Source organism: Cherax quadricarinatus, chromosome 18, assembly GCF_038502225.1.
Source record: "Cherax quadricarinatus isolate ZL_2023a chromosome 18, ASM3850222v1, whole genome shotgun sequence".
Lineage (NCBI taxonomy): Eukaryota > Metazoa > Arthropoda > Malacostraca > Decapoda > Parastacidae > Cherax > Cherax quadricarinatus.
This window is the reverse complement of record NC_091309.1, coordinates 29,856,649-29,876,830: the sequence shown is the minus strand read 5'-3', so window position 1 is coordinate 29,876,830 and position 20,182 is coordinate 29,856,649. Positions and strand designations below refer to the sequence as shown.

At 40.9% G+C, this 20,182-nt stretch overlaps 1 protein-coding gene across 4 annotated transcripts in view; it reads left to right on the top strand.

The window, feature by feature from the left end:
• Positions 1-20,182, top strand: part of mio (GATOR complex protein mio) — a 229,792-nt gene that overhangs the window by 58,819 nt on the left and 150,791 nt on the right. For all 4 annotated transcript variants that reach the window (XR_011392157.1, XM_070086366.1, XM_070086367.1 and 1 more), the window contains 2 exons: positions 4,457-4,653; positions 12,000-12,184. Coding sequence is in view for 3 of the 4 variants with exons in the window: in XM_070086366.1 (XP_069942467.1) it covers positions 4,457-4,653; positions 12,000-12,184 (382 nt within the window). In the remaining variant the exon portion in view is untranslated. The remainder of the gene's footprint in view (positions 1-4,456; positions 4,654-11,999; positions 12,185-20,182) is intronic.

Below are 20,182 nucleotides of genomic sequence, written 5' to 3'. Positions count from 1 at the left end.
TATGTAAAATGAAAGGGGGTAAGGCAGCCATGATTGACGGGATAAAGATAGAAATGTTAAAAGCAGGTGGGGATATAGTTTTGGAGTGGTTGGTGCAATTATTTAATAAATGTATGGAAGAGGGTAAGGTACCTAGGGATTGGCAGAGAGCATGCATAGTTCCTTTGTATAAAGGCAAAGGGGACAAAAGAGAGTGCAAAAATTATAGGGGGATAAGTCTGTTGAGTATACCTGGTAAAGTGTATGGTAGTTATTATTGAAAGAATTAACCCTTTGAGGGTCGACAGGCCCTCTCCGAAACTCGTTCTCAGGGTCGGCCAAATTTAAAAAAAAAAAAAATTATTTTCTCATATGAAAAGATAGAGAATCTTTTCCCGATCATAAGGACACCAAAAGTTTGAAATTTGATGGAAAACTTACGAAATTATGCTCTCGCTAAGTTAGCGGTCTTGGCAATGTTTACGCATCGGCGATTTTGCTCACTTTCAGTCCCATTTTCGGCCAATTCCACTCTACTAGTCGACAAAAAACATGAATATTTCGCTAGAACTCCATTTTTTCTTTCGAATGGGTGCAAGAAACCACCCATTTATGAAATTCAACTATGCAGTAAGTGGTCAGAATTTAGCAATTTTGCCAATTTCACACAAATTTCAAAAGATGCCAATTTCCGAATAGGGTCCAGAATAAACAAGAAAGACATTCCTTGCACTAAAATGACATTTCCTCTGGTCATTAGTCACGTCTCAAGGCCTCTCTTATATTCTTTTGCTTTCCACTTTGAATTTTTATTCTCACAAAAAATATAAGATTTACTGTTATGCAGACTACTGCATTAGTGTAAAAAATGGTATAAATATTATTGGTGCACTTGTGAAAGAATATTAGACTCACCAGTTGACGTGTATTGCACGCTTGGCACGATTTGTTTACTTTTGAAATTTGGTAAAAATCGAACATTTCTGCTACTTTGAGCTCAATTTCAAGGTACCTTTCATTGTAAAACCAGTCAAAATCATCTCAATTTCTGTAATATGTCTTACATTCTATAAAATGAGATCAAGAAAACTAGAATACAACAATAAATAGCATACGAAAATACAGTGCAAAGTCACTGTTTTATTCCAAAAAAATGGTCAAAGTTTTTTTTTTCTCATTATGCACTGTGTGCTGCAGGATTTTTTTTAGACTGTGCACACTGACCACATAGACCCATTCTTTCATATGAAGGCCTACCAGCTTTCTCCCACTAGATTTGAGGGCGCTAAAATTTAGGCGTAATAGTATGTCAAAAACCCTGGGTCGTAAGCTGTACTAGAACGTCCGAAACCCTCAAAGGGTTAAGAGTAAGACGGAGAATAGGATAGATGAACAAGGAGGCTTTAGGAAAGGTAGGGGGTGTGTGGACCAGGTGTTTACAGTGAAACATGTAAGTGAACAGTATTTAGATAAGGCTAAAGAGGTCTTTGTGGCATTTATGGATTTGGAAAAGGCGTATGACAGGGTTGATAGGGGGGCAAAGTGGCAGATGTTGCAGGTGTATGTTGTGGGAGGTAGGTTACTGAAAGCAGTGAAGAGTTTTTACGAGGATAGTGAGGCTCAAGTTAGAGTATGTAGGAAAGAGGGAAATTATTTCCCAGTAAAAGTAGGCCTTAGACAAGGATGTGTGATGTCACCGTGGTTGTTTAATATATTTATAGATGGGATTGTAAGAGAAGTAAATGCGAGGGTCTTGGCAAGAGGTGTGGAGTTAAAAGATAAAGAATCACACATAAAGTGGGAGTTGTCACAGTTGCTCTTTGCTGATGACACTGTGCTCTTGGGAGATTCTGAAGAGAAGGTGCAGAGATTGGTGGATGAATTTGGTAGGGTGTGCAAAAGAAGAAAATTAAAAGTGAATACAGGAAAGAGTAAGGTAATGAGGATAACAAAAAGATTAGGTGATGAAAGATTGGATATCAGATTGGAGGGAGAGAGTATGGAGGAGGTGAATGTATTCAGATATTTGGGAGTAGACATGGCAGCGGATGGGTCTATGAAAGATGAGGTGAATCATAGAATTGATGAGGGGAAAAGGGTGAGTGGTGCACTTAGGAGTCTGTGGAGACAAAGAACTTTGTCCTTGGAGGCAAAGAGGGGAATGTATGAGAGTATAGTTTTACCAACGCTCTTATATGGGTGTGAAGCATGGGTGATGAATGTTGCAGCGAGGAGAAGGCTGGAGGCAGTGGAGATGTCATGTCTGAGGGCAATGTGTGGTGTGAATATAATGCAGAGAATTCGTAGTTTGGAAGTTAGGAGGAGGTGCGGGATTACCAAAACTGTTGTCCAGAGGGCTGAGGAAGGGTTGTTGAGGTGGTTCGGACATGTAGAGAGAATGGAGCGAAACAGAGTGACTTCAAGAGTGTATCAGTCTGTAGTGGAAGGAAGGAGGGGTAGGGGTCGGCCTAGGAAAGGTTGGAGGGAGGGGGTAAAGGAGGTTTTGTGTGCGAGGGGCTTGGACTTCCAGCAGGCATGCGCGAGTGTGTTTGATAGGAGTGAATGGAGACAATTGGTTTTTAATATTTGACGTGCTGTTGGAGTGTGAGCAAAGTAACATTTATGAAGGGGTTCAGGGAAACCGGCAGGCCGGACTTGAGTCCTGGAGATGGGAAGTACAGTGCCTGCACTCTGAAGGAGGGGTGTTAATGTTGCAGTTTAAAAAACTGTAGTGTAAAGCACCCTTCTGGCAAGACAGTGATGGAGTGAATGATGGTGAAAGTTTTTCTTTTTCGGGCCACCCTGCCTTGGTGGGAATCGGCCAGTGTGATAATAAAATAATAAAAATAATTCAGGGAAACCGGTTATTTTCACATAGTCGGACTTAAGTCCTGGAAATTGGAAGCACAATGCCTGCACTTTAAAGGAGGGGCTTGGGATATTGGCAGTTTGGAGGGATATGTTGTGTATCTTTATACGTATATGCTTCTAAACTGTTCTATTCTGAGCACCTCTGCAAAAACAGTGATAATGTGTGAGTGTGGTGAAAGTGTTGAATGATGATGAAAGTATTTTCTTTTTTGGGGATTTTCTTTCTTTTTTGGGTCACCCTGCCTCGGTGGGAGACGGCCGACTTGTTGAAAAAAAAACAAAAAAGAAGGAAGGTTCCACTGTACCTCCCACTAACGATCTCCTTCTTTAGTTTATTCACATCTCTTACCCACTGACATTCACATTGTACATTACCAAAATATTTGAAGAAGTGGTGGAAGCAAGACAGTGTAACACACACAATCTGAACATTTACTCAACCCAGAGGCAGGTTGCTCCTGCCTCTTGCAACTGCTAGAAATTCATTGACACAGGAGATGAATACATGGATGAGCTTGGTTGCAGTGGCTAAGGAAGCCCATTTGGACTTTTCACGAGAAAATTAAATAATTGAGTAGAGTGGTCCTAGGTAGTATGTTGGTAGACAGCAACCGCCCAGGGAGGTACTACCGTCCTGCCAGATGAGTGTAAAACGAAAGCCTGTAATTGTTTTACATGATGGTAGGATTGCTGGTGTCCTTTTTTCTGTCTCATGAACATGCAAGATTTCAGGTACGTCTTGCTACTTCTACTTACACTTAGATCACACTACACATACATGTACAAGCATATACAGTGGACCCCCGGTTTATGATATTATTTCATTCCAGAAGTATGTTCAGGTGCCATTACTGAGCGAATTTGTTCCCATAAGGAATATTGTGAATTAGATTAGTCCATTTCAGACCCCCAAACATACACGTACAAACGCACTTACATAAATACACCTACATAATTGGTCGCATTGGGAGCTGATCGTAAAGCGGGGGTCCACTGTATATACACACCCCTCTGGGTTTTCTTCTATTTTCTTTCTAGTTCTTATTCTTGTTTATTTCCTCTTATTGCCATGGAGAAGTGGAACAGAATTCTTCCTCCGTAAGCTATGCGTGTTGTAAGAGGTGACTAAAATTCTGGAAGCAAGGGGCTAGTAACCTCTTCTCCTGTATATATTACTAAATGTAAATGGAGAAACTTTCGTTTTTCCTTTTGGGCCACCCCGCCTTGGTGGGATACAGCCGGTGTGTTGAAAGAAAGAAGAAAGAGTACAGTGGTACCTCGAGTTTCGGCCATAATTCGATCCAGAAGGCTGTTCGATTGCTGTTACCAAATGAATTTGTTCCCATGAGGAATAATGTAAATTAGATTAGTCTGTTTCAGACCCTGAAAAATACACTTACAATAATATACTTACATAATTGTTCTAATTGGGAGCTGTTCGAAACTCGGGTTACCACTGTATTAAACTTTGACCATGTTTCTTTTTTCTTATATTTCACTTTTATTCAGTTTAATTTTGCTAAACTGTTCCACCCTGTTAGTAACCAGAACTAGAATTATGATAATTCCATTAAAGTTTTCATTCAGATTCTTTCATTTATTTCAGAGTTGGTTTGTTGGCTTCACTCAGTCGAGACAGTGCTGCAGTACGAATATATGACATTCTCCATTACACTCACGGTGGAGAGGATCAGGAGCCTGCAGTAATTACTCGATCTATCAACACTGACTCGAGTACTTACATATCTGCTTTTTCATGGCATCCGACACACGAGAATCGTATTATTACCGCTTCTTATACAGGTAAACTGATATGATTTTCATCATATTTTTTAATACATATCCACTAGGTAATTTACAGGTGATCTTGATACCCCAGGAAATTAAATGGTTATTTTTTTTTCCAGCTGCCAAATTCTTTTGCTCCCAGGCCTCCACTCACACTGCAATACTACTTGGTAGTCACTCTTCACATCCACAACTCCTTCCTCTTTGTCTTGTTTTTATTTCCTTATATTATTTTATTTTTGTTTTGTTCTTGTATCTGCTTTTCCATTTGTATACATTTGTGTGTGCACCATGAGTTTATCCATTGCAGTTACTTCACTTGTATAGTAAGTAATAATCATTATATTGTAGTAGTGAATATTTTAGCTTCAGATAGTCTTTGAAATGTCTGTAATGCATGGAAAGAGATGAAATACAATCACATTCAAAATTTGCAAGCATCCTAATTCATACCTGGAGTATACCTGGAGAGGATTTTGGGGGTCAACACCCCCACGGCCCAGTCTGTGACCAGGTCTCGTGGTGGATCAGGCGCCGATCAACCAGGCTGTTACTGCTGGCCTCATGTAAACCGATGTTCGAACCACAGCCCGGATGATCAGGTACTGACTTTAGGTGCCTGTCCAGCTCCCTATTGAAGACAGCCAGGGATCTATTGGTAATCCCCCTTATGTTTGCTGGGAGGCACTTGAACAGTCCTGAGCCCCTTTCAATTATTGTCTTGTCTCTCAGAGTACTTGTGGTGCCCCTGCTTTTGTTGGGGGGATGTTGCATCTCTTGCCGAGTCTTTTGCTTTCATAGGGAGTGATTTTCATGTGCAGATTTGGAACTAGTCCCTCTAGGATTTTCCAGGTGTATATTATCATGTATCTTTTTTGCCTGCATTCTAGGGAATACAAGTCAAGGGACTTGAACCATTCCCAGTAATTTAGGTGCTTTATCGGACTTATGCATGCCGTGAAAGTTCTCTGTATATTCTCCAGGTCTGCATTTTCACCTGCCTTGAAAGGGGCTGTTAGTTAACAGCAATATTCCAGCCTAGAGAGAACAGGCAATTTGAAGAGAATCATCATGGGCTTGGCATCCTTAATTTTGAAGGTTCTCCTTATTCATCCTATCATTTTTCCTAGCAGTTGTGGTAGATACATTGTTGTGATTTTTGAAAGTGATTTTCTCTGACATTATCACTCCCAGGTCCTTCACATTAGTTTTTTGCTCTACTGTGTAGTTGGAATTTGTTTTATATTCTGATACAGTATTAATTTGATCAAATTTTCTATATCTGAGTAATTAAAAATTCTCATCATTGAATTTCACATTGTTTTTTGCAGCTCATTTAAAGATTTGGTTGTTGTCTGCTTGGAGTCTTGCAGTGTCCTCGATGGATGACACTTTCATGCAGAGGAGGACATGGTGGTGTGGCTTACATCTCTGCCTATGTTAGACATGAGGATGAGGAACAGGATGGGAGCATGTTGTTGTTGTTGGGGTTTATAGGGCCACTGACAGCATACACTGTAATGAGCCCTGATAGGAGCAAGTACTGTATCTTGTGGAACAAAGCTCTTCACTGTAGCCACCTGTGACTTTACTCTGTTTACTCTGTCATTTGCCATGAGATAATTGTCTCAAGGATCTTGCCAGTGATTGACAAGAGTGACACTGGTCTGTAGTTGCTGATTCCTGCTTTGCTCTTCTTTTATTTGAACCGGGACTATATTTGCCTCTTTCCTTAGAGAGGGCCATTTACACTGTGCTAGGCAGTGCTGATAGATGCGAGTTAGAGGTGCTGCTAGCTGGTCTGCACATCTACTCGGCAGTCTTGGGCTCAGCTTGTCTGGGCCCACAGCTTTTTCTTGGTCCAGCAGTTTAAGATGATACACCTCCTCCTGCCTTAGTGTCACCACTGACAGCTTTGACACAATTCTTGCAGCTAGCCAAGGAGGGTCTCTCACTGGATCTGGAATTTGCATCTTGGCAGCAAAGTGTTTGGCAAAGAGGTTGGATTTCTCCTGACTACTTGTAGAGGTGGTCCCATCCTGTCAGTTTAGAGGTGAAATAAGTTTTTCAGGCAGAAAACCTTATCTGTCCTTGACCAGGGACCAACAGGTTTTAGAGCCCACTCTACCTTATGTCAGCTTTCATTTTGTGTCAGCCTACCATTTAGAGATGGCCCACTTTTCAACTTCACCCATATGCCTACAGGCTTGCCAGTGCAGGTTCCTGTTATAGGTAGTGGGAATGTCTCTTATTCTTTCTCAAAGCCTTGTACTGAGCAGTAGGCTTTGTTACATACTGCCATTGAGGGATGTGTTCTTGTTGTAGATTAAGGATATGTTCAGTGAAGGCATTCACTTGGTTACCAACATCACCTTGGAGAAGAGCATTCCAATCAGAGGTGGCAAGTTCAGAGCAAAGGGCTGGCCAGTTTCCTCTTTTCCACAGGCAGGTTGTATGTGAAGATTCCTCACCTCGTTCTGTTGGGATCTCCAGTGTTGTAAAAACAGCCTTGTGGTCAGACGATCCAACATAACTGAGGGGTTGACAAGTGACTATACCTTCAGACAGATCACTCAATACTGGATTGAGGGAGGAGCCAGAGATGTGAGTAGGGAAATCAACAAAGTTTCTCATGTCAAACACTGCAAGGTCATCAATGTCCCTCTGTATAAGATGTTGGTTGAGGTCCCTCTCTCCCTCCCCCTCTCTCCCTCCCCCTCTCTCCCTCCCCCTCTCTCCCTCCCCCTCTCTCCCTCCCCCTCTCTCCCTCCCCCTCTCTCCCTCCCCCTCTCTCCCTCCCCCTCCCTCCCTCCCCCTCCCCCCCCCCCCCTCCCTCCCCCTCTCTCCCTCCCCCTCTCTCCCTCCCCCTCTCTCCCTTCCCCTCTCTCCCTCCCCCTCTCTCCCTCCCCCTCTCTCCCTCCCCCTCTCTCCCTCCCCCTCTCTCCCTCCCCCTCTCTCCCTCCCCCTCTCTCCCTCCCCCTCTCTCCCTCCATCCCTCTCTCCCTCCATCCCTCACTCCCTCCATCCCTCTCTCCCTCCCCCTCTCTCCCTCCATCCCTCTCTCCCTCCCCCTCTCTACCTCCCACCCCCTCCCCCACCCCACCCCCTCCCTCCCTCCCTCCCTCCCTCCCTCCCTCCCTCCCTCCCTCCCTCCATCACTATCCCTCCCTCCCTCCCTCCCTCCCTCCATCACTATCCCTCCCTCCCCTCCCTCCCTATCTCTCTCTCTCTCCTTTTCTCTCTCTCCATATCTCTCTCTCTCTCTCTCTCTCTCCATATCTCTCTCTCTCTCTCTCCATATCTCTCTCTCTCTCTCTCCATATCTCTCTCTCTCTCTCTCTCTCTCTCTCTCTCTCTGTACCTCTCCGTATCTCTCCATATCTCTCTCTTCGTATATCTCTCCGTATCTTCGTATATCTCTCCGTATCTCTCTCTTCGCATCTCTCTCTCTGCATCTCTCTCTCTCTCTCCATATCTCTCTCTGTATCTTTCTTCATATCTCTCTGTATCTCTCTCTCTCTCTGTCTCTCTCCATATCTCTCACTCTCCATATCTCTCTCTCTCTGTATCTCTCTCCATATATCTCTCTCTCCATATCTCTCTCTATATCTCTCTCTCTCCATATCTCTCTCTCTGTATCTATCTCTCTGTATCTATCTCTTTCTCTCTCTCACTTTCGTTACTTCGTCATAAAATTCCAGCAGACTGACAAGACACAATATACCATTTCTGAGCTTATGCTAGTCATTGTTTATGAAACTACTACACCAAGTGTAGAGCGCAGTGCCTGATCTCTCGGAAGGAGGGTTAGGGATCTTGCAGTTAGAGAGTAATCTGATTGTGATGTCCCACATTTTGGTGAATGTATTTTCTTCTTTGTTGTACCCTATCTTGGCAGAAGACAGCTGTTGAGATCAAAATAAAAATGGTTACATCATCAAATTTGTGAGGGGTTTATGTTCCTAGAGACTTCATGAAACTTGAATTTGTGCATAATGCAAAAATCTGTTCATGCAATAGTACTGTATTTTATTTTGGGCTCATTTTGCATTTCATGAACCAAATGTTTTTAAACATTGCTTTAATTTGGTAATTTTACTCCCATCTGGGGTTTGTACTGGTCCTATTTTTATGACTTGCATTGGCTTTCTGTCAAAGCAAAAACTTAATTTGAACTCTGTTTATAAATATTTTAAGCTATTAACCCTATCAGGGTCCGTCCTGTAGATCTACAGCTTTGAAGCCAGTGTCCAAGCCGTAGATCTACACCAAAATTCTAGCAGCTTCAAGTTTAGAGCGAGAAGGCTGGTAGGCCTACATCTGAGAGAATGGGTTTTCGTGGTCACTGTGCGCAGTAAACAAAAAATCAGGGCACCTGCATTGCATTGTGGGAATGCAATCTCACTACGCTTTGTTCATCATGCCTTGTGGCAAGGAAGCTCTCACTCCCTGGCGAATTCTGACTCTCTTCTTCCGAAGTTATAGTTCTAATACTGATGGAAGTGGATCTGAAGAGGAATTCTATGTACCATATGGTACAGTGGTACCATATGGTCCAGTGGTACCATATGGTCCAGTGGTACCATATGGTCCAGTGGTACCATATGGTCCAGTGGTACCATATGGTCCAGTGGTACCATATGGTCCAGTGGTACCATAGGGTCCAGTGGTACCATATGGTCCAGTGGTACCATATGGTCCAGTGGTACCATATGGTCCAGTGGTACCATATGGTCCAGTGGTACCATATGGTCCAGTGGTACCATATGGTCCAGTGGTACCATATGGTACAGTGGTACCATATGGTACAGTGGTACCATATGGTACAGGGGCCCTAGTGGAAATAAGTCACTTTGGCTTTTTTGGGTTATCCTATGTTCTCCACACATGCTGCTATGTATGATAATTTATGTAAATGTTTGTGTATACCTGAATAAACTTACATACGATGCCACATGCGCTCGAGTAAGTTTATTCAGGTATATACAAATACACTTATATACATAGATTATCATACATAGCAGCATATGTGTAAGAATCCTAGAATAACCCAAAAAAGTGAGAGTGACTTTTTCCATTGGGGTCCCTGTATCTGTACCATATGGTACTTTATACCATATGCAATTCCAAGGGGACTGAGTACATCCTGTGGCCCTACACCTGGAATAGACAGTGAAAGTAACGATGATGTGGATACAATTAGGATGAATAGACCACATGCATCAGTAGATGGCTTGCAGCATGCGAGCGTGCAGCATGCGAGCGTGCAGCATGCTGCACCAACCCAGGCTGAGACCCAAGCCGTTGACTCAGCAGTTCCAGGACAAAGTGCATCGTTATCCACCAGTGGAAGGAGACAACTGTGGCTGAAATGTATTCATTTTTTGCAGCAATAATGCTCATGCCTCATGTCTAGAAACATAATATAAAATTGTACTGGTCCACAGATGAGTAAGACATCACTGTGCATGACACCTTGTTTCAAAGACTTTCACAGACTGAAGGAGTTCTAGGAACATGTCCAGTGACTGTACATATGTAAATATATAATAGAACATTACTAATATACAACATTAATATACAATATTAATGTAGTTATTGTGTTGAATACAACAAGTGTACATATGTACATTATGCATTATATTGGTCTCACAGGCCACAAATGTTACTGGAAAAGAAACAAAATTAGAAAAGAAAAGAAAAAAGTAAAATAAATGCGACTTTACTGGAGTTGCCAATGTTGCCGCCACCTGGTCATTGAGGGTCAACTTCACGCCTCTTTGTCTTGGAAAGTACTGATAGGATTTTTTTTTTATTATTATTACCCATAGAAAAATCTTTAATTCTGTAAGTTTTTTTTTTTTTTTTTTGAAAATTGTTGGACCCTGGCTGTCACTCTGAGATTTGGCCTCTGGACCCTGAAAGGGTTAAATGTCGTAGTATATGTGGGTAGGGTGGGGTGGCCTAGCTGGCTACCATACCTCCCACACCTGATTTCTTACAACAAATACTACTCATCTCACCCTACATTAAGACTACAAATATTTTAAGGTAAGTAATGAGTGTACTATATGTGTATTTCACTTTTTTATTGTTTTTTAATGTGTAGTTCTATTGCTAACGTAATATATATTAATGTAAACTTGTTATCTAGTATTTATATGCATTTATAAGTGGGAAAAAAAGACATTCTGCTTTACGGCGATTTCCGCTTTACTGCGGTAGCCTGGAACCTAACCTGCCATATAAGTGGGGCCCTACTGTATACACATATATATGCACACCCATTTTTTTTTCTATTTTCTTAGTAGTTCTTGTTCTTTATTTTTTTTATCTCTATGGGGAAGTGGAAAAGAATTCTTCTTCCATAAGTAATGTTTGTTGTAAGAGGTGACTAAAATGCCCTGAGTAAAGGGCTAGTAACCCCTTCTCCTGTATAAATTACTAAATATAGAAAGAAAAACTTTCTTTTTTGTTTTTAGTTCATCCTACCTTGGTGGGATGCAGCTGGTGTATTGAAAAAAGAAGTTCTGCGCTTTCAGTATATTTGTTTGTTGATTATGCTAATGCAGATTTAAAATGACAAAAAAGTTAAAACTTCTTCTTTCAACAAACCAGCCATATTCCACTGAAGCAGGGTGGCCCGAAAAGAAAAACAAAAGTCTCTCTTTTTAGCTTTAGTAATGAAATACATTTATTTTTTTGTCACACATTAAATAGCTTTAACATGAAATCCTTAAAAATCATATGAAAGTAAAATAAGTTATATCACTAATTAGGTAGCATTAAATATTTTTTTAATTTCTTTTAATTATACTTTTTCTTGTATATCATTGTATTTTAACTTCTGTGTATCTAACTGTAGACTTCAGTCACTACATAGTTCAGCAATAGATCAGTTATTGCTTAATGTAAAACAGTATTAATGAAAATTTAATGGCTAACGCAGAGCAACATGGAGTTGAAGCTCCTAGAATAAAGCCACCGAGTAACTGAAAAATGTGATGGTAGAAAGTCAGTCAAGCATTAACTGAAAAACACTTTTCACATGACCTGTGTGAGGTCCACTCATTGACATCTTGCAGACCACCTATTAAAAAATGCTGTATTAAAGTGTTATGTAGTGTTGTGGTAGCTATTGTCTAAGGAACAACTTAGTATTATCCTTATTCAAAGCATTACTCTCAAATATGATATTTCCACTGCCTCAACCCTTCTCTTGGCTGCAGAATTATATGGGTAATTGCTAGTAGTTAAAATAATGAGTAGATGGCTTCATTATTTGCATGAGATAAGTTCATGACACTGTTCATGTTCTTGTTTCTTATCAATGTAAATACATATTGCCAAACTTTTTTTAGGAAAACTTGTTGACTACAATGTTCATGAAAGAATTACCCTCAACTGGTCGGCAACAAGTGCCCTGATGTGGACTAATGGCAAGAAGATGCTCCAGCAGATAGACTGCCAGCACCCTGTGTATTCTCACTTCGATGACATCTCAATTGCCATTATGACTCGGGCTCAAAAGAAATATGGATTACATGTAAGATTTTTTTTTTGTATGGCTCATATATGATAACCTCCAAACAGTTTTTACTGCAGGTATAACATACAGTGGAACCTTGGTTGTCGAATTTATTTCGTTCCAGATGTCAATTCAACAACCAAAATGGATGACAACCAAATCAGTTTTTTCCATAAAGAATAATGTAAATAGAATTAATCCATTTCATACCCCAAATGACAATATAATAATTTATTAAAAATATACTAACTAATCCAAGGTAGACTGGTAGACTGATAGATAGCAACTGCCCAGGGAGGTATGTACTACTGTTCTACCAAGTGAGTGTAAAACAGAAGCCTGTAATTGTTTTACATGATGGTAGGACTGCTGGTGTCTTTTTTTCTGTCTCATAAATGTGTAAGGTTTCAGGCATGTCTTGCTAATTCTACTTACACTTAGGTCACACTACACATACATGTACAAGCATATATATACACACCCCTCTGGGTTTTCTTCTATTTTCTTCCTAGTTCTTGTTCTCGTTTATTTCCTCCTATCTCCATGGGGAAGTGGAACAGAATTCTTCCTCTGTAAGCCATGCGTGTTGTAAGAGTCAACTAAAATGCCGGGAGCAAGGGGCTAGTAACCCCTTATCCTGTATAAATTACCAAATTTAAAAAGAGAAACTTTCGTTTTTCTTTTTGGGCCACCCTGCCTCAGTGGTATACGGCCAGTTTGTTAAAAAAAAATATATAAAATATAGGGAGGTACCACCTCTAGAACTTTACTGGGGACTCTCATCCTCAGAGAAGACAGTAAACATACCTCAGGGAAAACTCGAGGTTCTCCCCACAGCTGTTTGAATATTTTCTTCTCCTACCACCCCCTGTAATTTATATTATACAGTGGACCCCCGCATAACGATTACCTCCGAATGTGACCAATTATGTAAGTGTATTTATGTAAGTGCGTTTGTACGTGTATGTTTGGGGGTCTGAAATGGACTAATCTACTTCACAATATTTCTTATGGGAACAAATTCGGTCAGTACTGGCACCTGAACATACTTCTGGAGTGAAAAAATATCGTTAACCGGGGGTCCACTGTATATGTACTTTATTATAGGTAGTAGGTTGGTAGACAGCAACCACCCAGGGAGGTACTACCGTCCTGCCAAGTGAGTGTAAAATGGAAGCCTGTAATTGTTTTACATGATGGTAAGATTGCTGGTGTCCTTTTTTCTGTCTCATAAACATGCAAGATTTCAGGTACGTCTTTCTACTTTTATTTACACTTAGGTCACACTGCACGTACAAGTACAAGCATATACGTACATACACACCCCTCTGGGTTTTCTTCTGTTTCTTTCTAGTTCTTATTCTTGTTTATTTCCTCTTATCTCCATGGGGAAGTGGAACAGAATTCTTCCTCCGTAAACCATGCGTGTTGTAAGAGGTGACTAAAATGCCGGGAGCAAGGGGCTAGTAACCCCTTCTCTTGTATAAATTACTAAATTTAAAAAGAGAAACTTTCGCTTTTCTTTTTGGGCCACTCTGCCTAGGTGGGATACGGCTGGTTTGTTGAAAAAAAAAATGTACTTTTTTAATAGACAGAATACACCTACCATCCGACTTACGACTGAGTTCGGTTCCGAGAAACCGGTCGTAAGTCGAACTTTACTACTGAATATCAACAAAACATTTTTGTAATGACTTTATTTTATTGTTTTATTTTGGTATTTCATGTTTTACTTAACTTTTTATGCTGTTAGTACTGTATTTTATACTGTAAGGTTTAGGATAAACACTGTGTACAACACAAATAGTTGTTTATTTCCCAGAAATTTGGCATAAAAAACACTGTCGTAAGCCGAGTGGTCGTAAGTCGAGCAGGTCGTAAGTCGGATGGTAGGTGTACATTGATAGAAAATGCAAACATGAATACATTGGTACAATATATCAAAGGTTATGAATCTCCTCCAGCTCCTCCGAAGCCAGACACGAGCCCAGTATGCAGCATGTGTTTCCCCCTCTGGATGGCCACGCTGAGGCGCTGGAACATGAAAGTGGCTGTCTGGTGGCGTCGATGAGTCTGGATCCCAGTTCTTTAAGGAAACGTGTGGCACGTTTTCTCCATGATCCCAAGGTCTCTGATCCCACTGGGACAAATTGATACTGTTGGATTATGTCCCTGTACTTGCCAATCTTGTACTCCTCCCTGTGGTCAGTAGCTCCTCCCTGTCACCCGACACTGTGATGGATATAGGTGTCAGCCAGTGTGGAGACACAGGTATAGTCCCATGCTAAGAGTCTGCCATTCTTCCAAGGATAGATGGTGATCCCATCGGGGCAGTTTGCTGGATTGTGGGTATTGTTGGCTGCTAGTGATTGGGGCTCCCTCTCGGCTGGGCATCCAACTGTAGCAAGGGTTCTCTGTGACGTTGATGACCTCATTGTGTCTTGCATGCCAGCCCTTGGTTTTGGAACAGTTAACACCATTTAGACCATATTGATCGACTTGCGCATTGCTGTAAATACATGTATATTCTGTGTGAATTGGGGCAGCAAGGCGCAGAGCCACTGCAGTACGTAGGGTCTTAGGGTTGAGGCGTGTTTCCATTGCCGATATGGAAACTGTTTGTTTATTTCCTCTTATCTCCATGGGGAAGTGGAACAGAATTCTTCCTCTGTAAGCCATGCGTGTTGTAAGAGGCGACTAAAATGCCGGGGGCAAGGGGCTAGTAACCCCTTCTCTAGTATAAATTGCTAAATTTAAAAACAGAAACTTTAATTTTTCTTTTTGGGCCACCCTGCCTTGGTGGGATACAGCCAGTTTGTTGAAAAAAAAGAAAATGTCTGAAAGAGGGTAAGGTACCTAGGGATTGGTGGAGAGCATGTATGATCCCTTTATATAAAGGGAAGGGGGGCAAAAGAGATTGTAAAAATTACAGAGGAATAAGTTTACTGAGTATACCAGGAAAAGTGTACTGTAGGGTTATTATTGAAAGAATTAGAGGTAAGACAGAATGTAGGATTGCAGATGAGCAAGGAGATTTTAGAGTGGGTAGGGGATGTGTAGATCAAGTGTTTGCATTGAAGCATTTTTGTGAAAAGTATTTAGATAAAGGTAGGTAAGTTTTTATTGCATTTATGGATTTAGGAAAGGCATATGATAGAGTGGATAGGGGAGCAATGTGGCAGATGTTGCAAGTATATGGAATAGGTGGTAAGTTACTAAATGCTGTAAAGAGTTTTTATGGGCCATCAACCAAATTTTCAAATGGGCCACTCAGAACAATATGAAGTTCAATGAAGAGAAATTTCAAATACTCAGATATGGAAAACTTGAGGATACAACAGAGTATACAACAAATTCTAACCATACAGTAGAGATAAAAAGTAATGTAAAGGTCCTGGAAGTGATAATGTCAGAGGATCTCGCCTTCAAAGACCACAGCAATGTATCTTCTACATAAGCTAGGCAAATGATAGGATGGATAATGAGAACCTTCAAAACTATGGACACCAAGCCCATGATGATTCTCTTCAAATTGCTTCATCTCTTTAGGCTGGAATACTGCTGTACACTAACTGCCCCCTTCAAGGCAGGCAAAATTGCTGTCCTGGAGAGTGTACAAAGAACTTTCATGGTACACATAAGTACGATAAGGCACCTAAATTACTGGGAACAGTTGAAGTCCCTTGATTTGTATTCCTGGAATGCAGGCGAGAGAGATGCATGATAATATACACTTGGAAAATCCTAGAGGGATTAGTACTAAACTTGCACACGAAAATCACTCCCTATGAAAGCAAAAGACTCAGCAGGAAATGCAACATTTCCCCAATGAAAAGCAGGGGTGCCATGAGTACACTGAGAGACAACACAGTAAGTGTCAAGGGTCCAAGACTGTTCAACTGCCTACCAGCATACATAACGGGGATTACCAATAGACCCCTGGCTGTCTTCACAAAGGCACCTAAAGTCAGTATCTGACCAGCTGGGCTGTGGTTCATACATCAGTTTGCATGCAGCCAGCAGTAACAGCCTGGTTGATCAGACCCTGATCCACCACAAGGCCTAGTCTCAGACTGGGCCACGGGGGCATTGACCCTTGAAACCCTCTCCAGGTATACCCTGCTTTGGTGGGATACGGCTGGTTTGCTGATAGAAAGAAGTACTAACAACTACACAAAATTCAAAATGAATACTAAAAGAAACTTTTCGACCACTTTTTTGGGCAAATTTTTACCACGGGTTTCGTACATCCACTCGGAAATCATCTGTACCAGATGCGTCTGTCTGGGCCGCTCATACGTTCATGATACTAATGTGTAATAATAATCACTCATGATTAATCCGTTCCAAAAAGTCTGCCGAAGGATAAAATTACTGAATGGCGAGACCATTCTCCCCATAAGAAATAACGGAAATAAAATTAATCCATTCCAGACACCCAAAAATATTAAAAAAAAATTTTTTTTTTTTCATATTGAAGATTTACATACAGAAAACAATGAGAAATCAAGTACATACATCTATAAAATAATAATAACATTACACTTACCTTTACTGAAGACTTCTGGGTGGATAGGAGGAGGGAAAAGGATGAAGGTGCACTATTGTTTGGAAGGAGAATCCCATTCCATAAAGACTTCAGGTTCCAAGTCCTTATCTGGGGTTACTTCCCATCTTTGTTTTTTAATGCCACTGGGAACAACTTGAGAGTCACTGGACCCCTGCCACACAAAATATCTGTTCAGAGAGCTCTGTTTCTGGCGATTTTTTAAAGTTTCCCTAAAATGGGACGCAACATTGTCCTTGTACATGTTGTCAACACGGCCTGCAACAGCTTTGTCAGGGTGAAGTTCATCCATAAATGTTTGCACTTCAGTCCACTTTGCACAAATGTTCTTAATCTTTGAAGAAGGCACCTTCCTCCATCTCTCTTCCTCCTCCTCTGAAGCAATTTCTTGAGCTGTGGTCTGTTGCTGTTGGAGATGAGGTCTTGCAGCTGTTTAGTGGTTAGCTCTTCATCGTGGTCCTCCACCAACTCTTCCACATTCTTCAAACTCACATCCAACCCCATGGAATTCCCCGCTGACACAGTACTTTCCACAACTGGCATAGGCTTCTCAGGGTCAGCCTCAAACTCTTAAAAATCCCTCTCTTGTACTCATTCTGGCCACAATTTTCTCCAAGAAGAGTTCAAAGTCCTGGAAGTCACTCCCTCCCAAGCCTTACCTATAAGGTTTATGCTGTGGAGGATATTGAAGTGTTCAAAGTCCTGGAAGTCACTCCCTCCCAAGCCTTACCTATAAGGTTTATGCTGTGGAGGATATTGAAGTGATCTTTCCAGAACTCTCTTAGGGTCACTTCAGTGTCTGAGGTCACTTCAAAGCAACTTTGAAACACTGCTTTGGTGTACATTTTTTTGAAGTTTGAAATGACCTGCTGGTCCATGAGCTGGAGGAGGGGGCAAGATCTTCACTGTGATGAAGCAAAACTCCTCCATTATTTGCTCTTCCAAGTCTGGAGGATGAGCAGGAGCATTGTCCATTACCTGGAGGCACTTGAGTTCCAATTTATTTTCCAGGAGGTATTTCTTCCCACTGGGGCCAAACACTTCATTAAACCAATCAAGGAAAATGAAAAATTTCCCTTGTGACCCATGCCTTACTGTTAGCCTTCCACATCACACACAATTTACTCTTGGCGACAATGTTTTTCTTGAACATTCTGGGATTTTCAGAGTGATAGACCAGTAAAGGCTTAACTTTGCAATCCCTACTAGCATTACTACAAACCATGAGAGTTAGCCTGTCTTTCATAGGCTTGTGTCCTGGGAGTGCCTATTCCTCCTACATGATGTAGGTCCTCTTTGGCATTTTCTTCCAAAAGAGGCCTGTTTCATCACAGTTGAACACCTGTTGGGGTTTGAATTTTTCAGTGTCTACATACCCCTTAAACTCCTGTACAAACTTCTCAGCCACCCATTTGTCTGAACTGGCAACCTCACCATGCCTTACCACACTGTGTATGCCACTACGCTTCTTAAATCTCTCAAACCAGCCTTTGCTGGCCTTAACCCTTTCAGGGTCCAAGGCCCAAATCTGGAGTCACGCACCAGTGTCCAAGAATTTTCAAAAAAAAAATTTGTTATTTTTTCTTATGAAATCGTAGAGAATCTTTTTGTGAAGGTAATAAAACAAAAAGTACGAAATTTGGTGGAAAATTGACGAAATTATGCTCTCGCGAATTTTGATGTGTCAGCGATATTTACGAATTGGCGATTTTGCCGACTTTGACTCCCATTTTAGGCCAATTACATTATTCCAATCAACCAAATTCTTAGCTATTTCACTAGTATTACTTCTATTCTATCGATTGAGCACAAGAAATCGCCAAGTCAACTGTTTCAACTACAAAATAAAGTGATCGGAAATTGTTAATTTGGCCAATTTAACACAAAGTTCAAAATATTCCAATTTCAAAATAGGGTCCAGAATGAACAATGTAGGCATTCCTGGCACTAAACTAACATTTCCTCTGTTCATTAGTTATGTTTTGAGGCTTTACAAATAAATTCCATTTTGATTTTTTATTCACATAATGAATTTTTATTCACACCAAAAAATAGAAGATTTACTCTTATGCAATACTGTAATAATTGTATAAATATCATCACCACATTTGTGAATGTATATTAGAACCACCAGCTGGTGTGTATTAGACGTGTGAGGTCGTTTGTTTACTCTTGAATATCGGCAAAAATTTAACATTTCTGCTACTTTGAGCTCAGTTTCAAGCCATTTCCAGTGCTAAAACCAATCAAAATCATCTCTATTTCTGTAATATGTCTTCCATTCTATCAAATGAGACCAAGAAATCGCAAATACAACTATAAAAAACATACGAAAAAACACTGCAAAGTTGCTGTTTTAATCGAAAAATCATGATTTCATTTTTTTCTCTCATTATACACAGTGTGCTGCAGGATCTGTTTTATGTGGTGCACACATACCACATAGATGTATTCTCTCATATCTATGCCCAAATGTACCACTCACAGTTTATCAGAGTGAGCTGAGCTCATGGCGTAGATCTACGGTTTGGACCCTGAACGTAAAGCCGTAGATCTACGGGACGGACCCTGAAAGGGTTAAAATCACAAACATCACCACTCATTGCAGGCATTTTCTTTACGAGATCATCATGCAATTGCCTTGCCTTTTCACATATTATTGACTGCGTAATACTATCTCCTGCTAACTGTTTTTGGGTAATCCACACCGACAATAACCTTTCCACTTCTTCAATGGTTTGCGATCTCTACCCCTTTTGCAACAACAGCACACTTTATTTCCTTTCATTTCACCACGATCAAAGTGATGGTTGAATGGGGTTTGCTGTACATCCTGGCAAGCTCTGTAACACGCACTCCACTCTCATATTTTTTAATGATATCTTTCTTGAATTCGATTGTGTTCCTCACTATCTTTACCAAAGGGCTGGCACTAGCTTTCTTCAGGCCCATGGTGACTTATTAAGCAGTTGCAAGCACAAAAAACAATGGATTATTATGAAATGTATTGTATGAACCCGTGGGTTGATGGTCACTCACTGGTAAACAATGGCACACCGAGTGTGAATAGTGCGGGAGACTGGCTTTGTGTGCGTGCTGATGGCGGACATATACCAGACGATCGCCAAATCATGAGGCCAATCACGAACCGCGAGGCTATATTCTGGCGAAAAAAGTTGCCGAAAGTCAGACTTCATGAAAGTCACGGCCGCCGAATGGCGGGGGTTCACTGTATAGACATTTTCATTAATCCATCTATGATATTTCCTTCAAAATTATATAAGAAACACATTACATAACATACAAACATGCCTTTGTTACTTGTTCACTAAGAGTGCCCCTCTAGTCTTAACCCTTTGACTGTTTTTGTCGTATACATGTATATATATGTCTTAAGAGCCAGTATTTTTGACGTAATAACACGCCAAAATTCTAGTGGCTTTAAATCA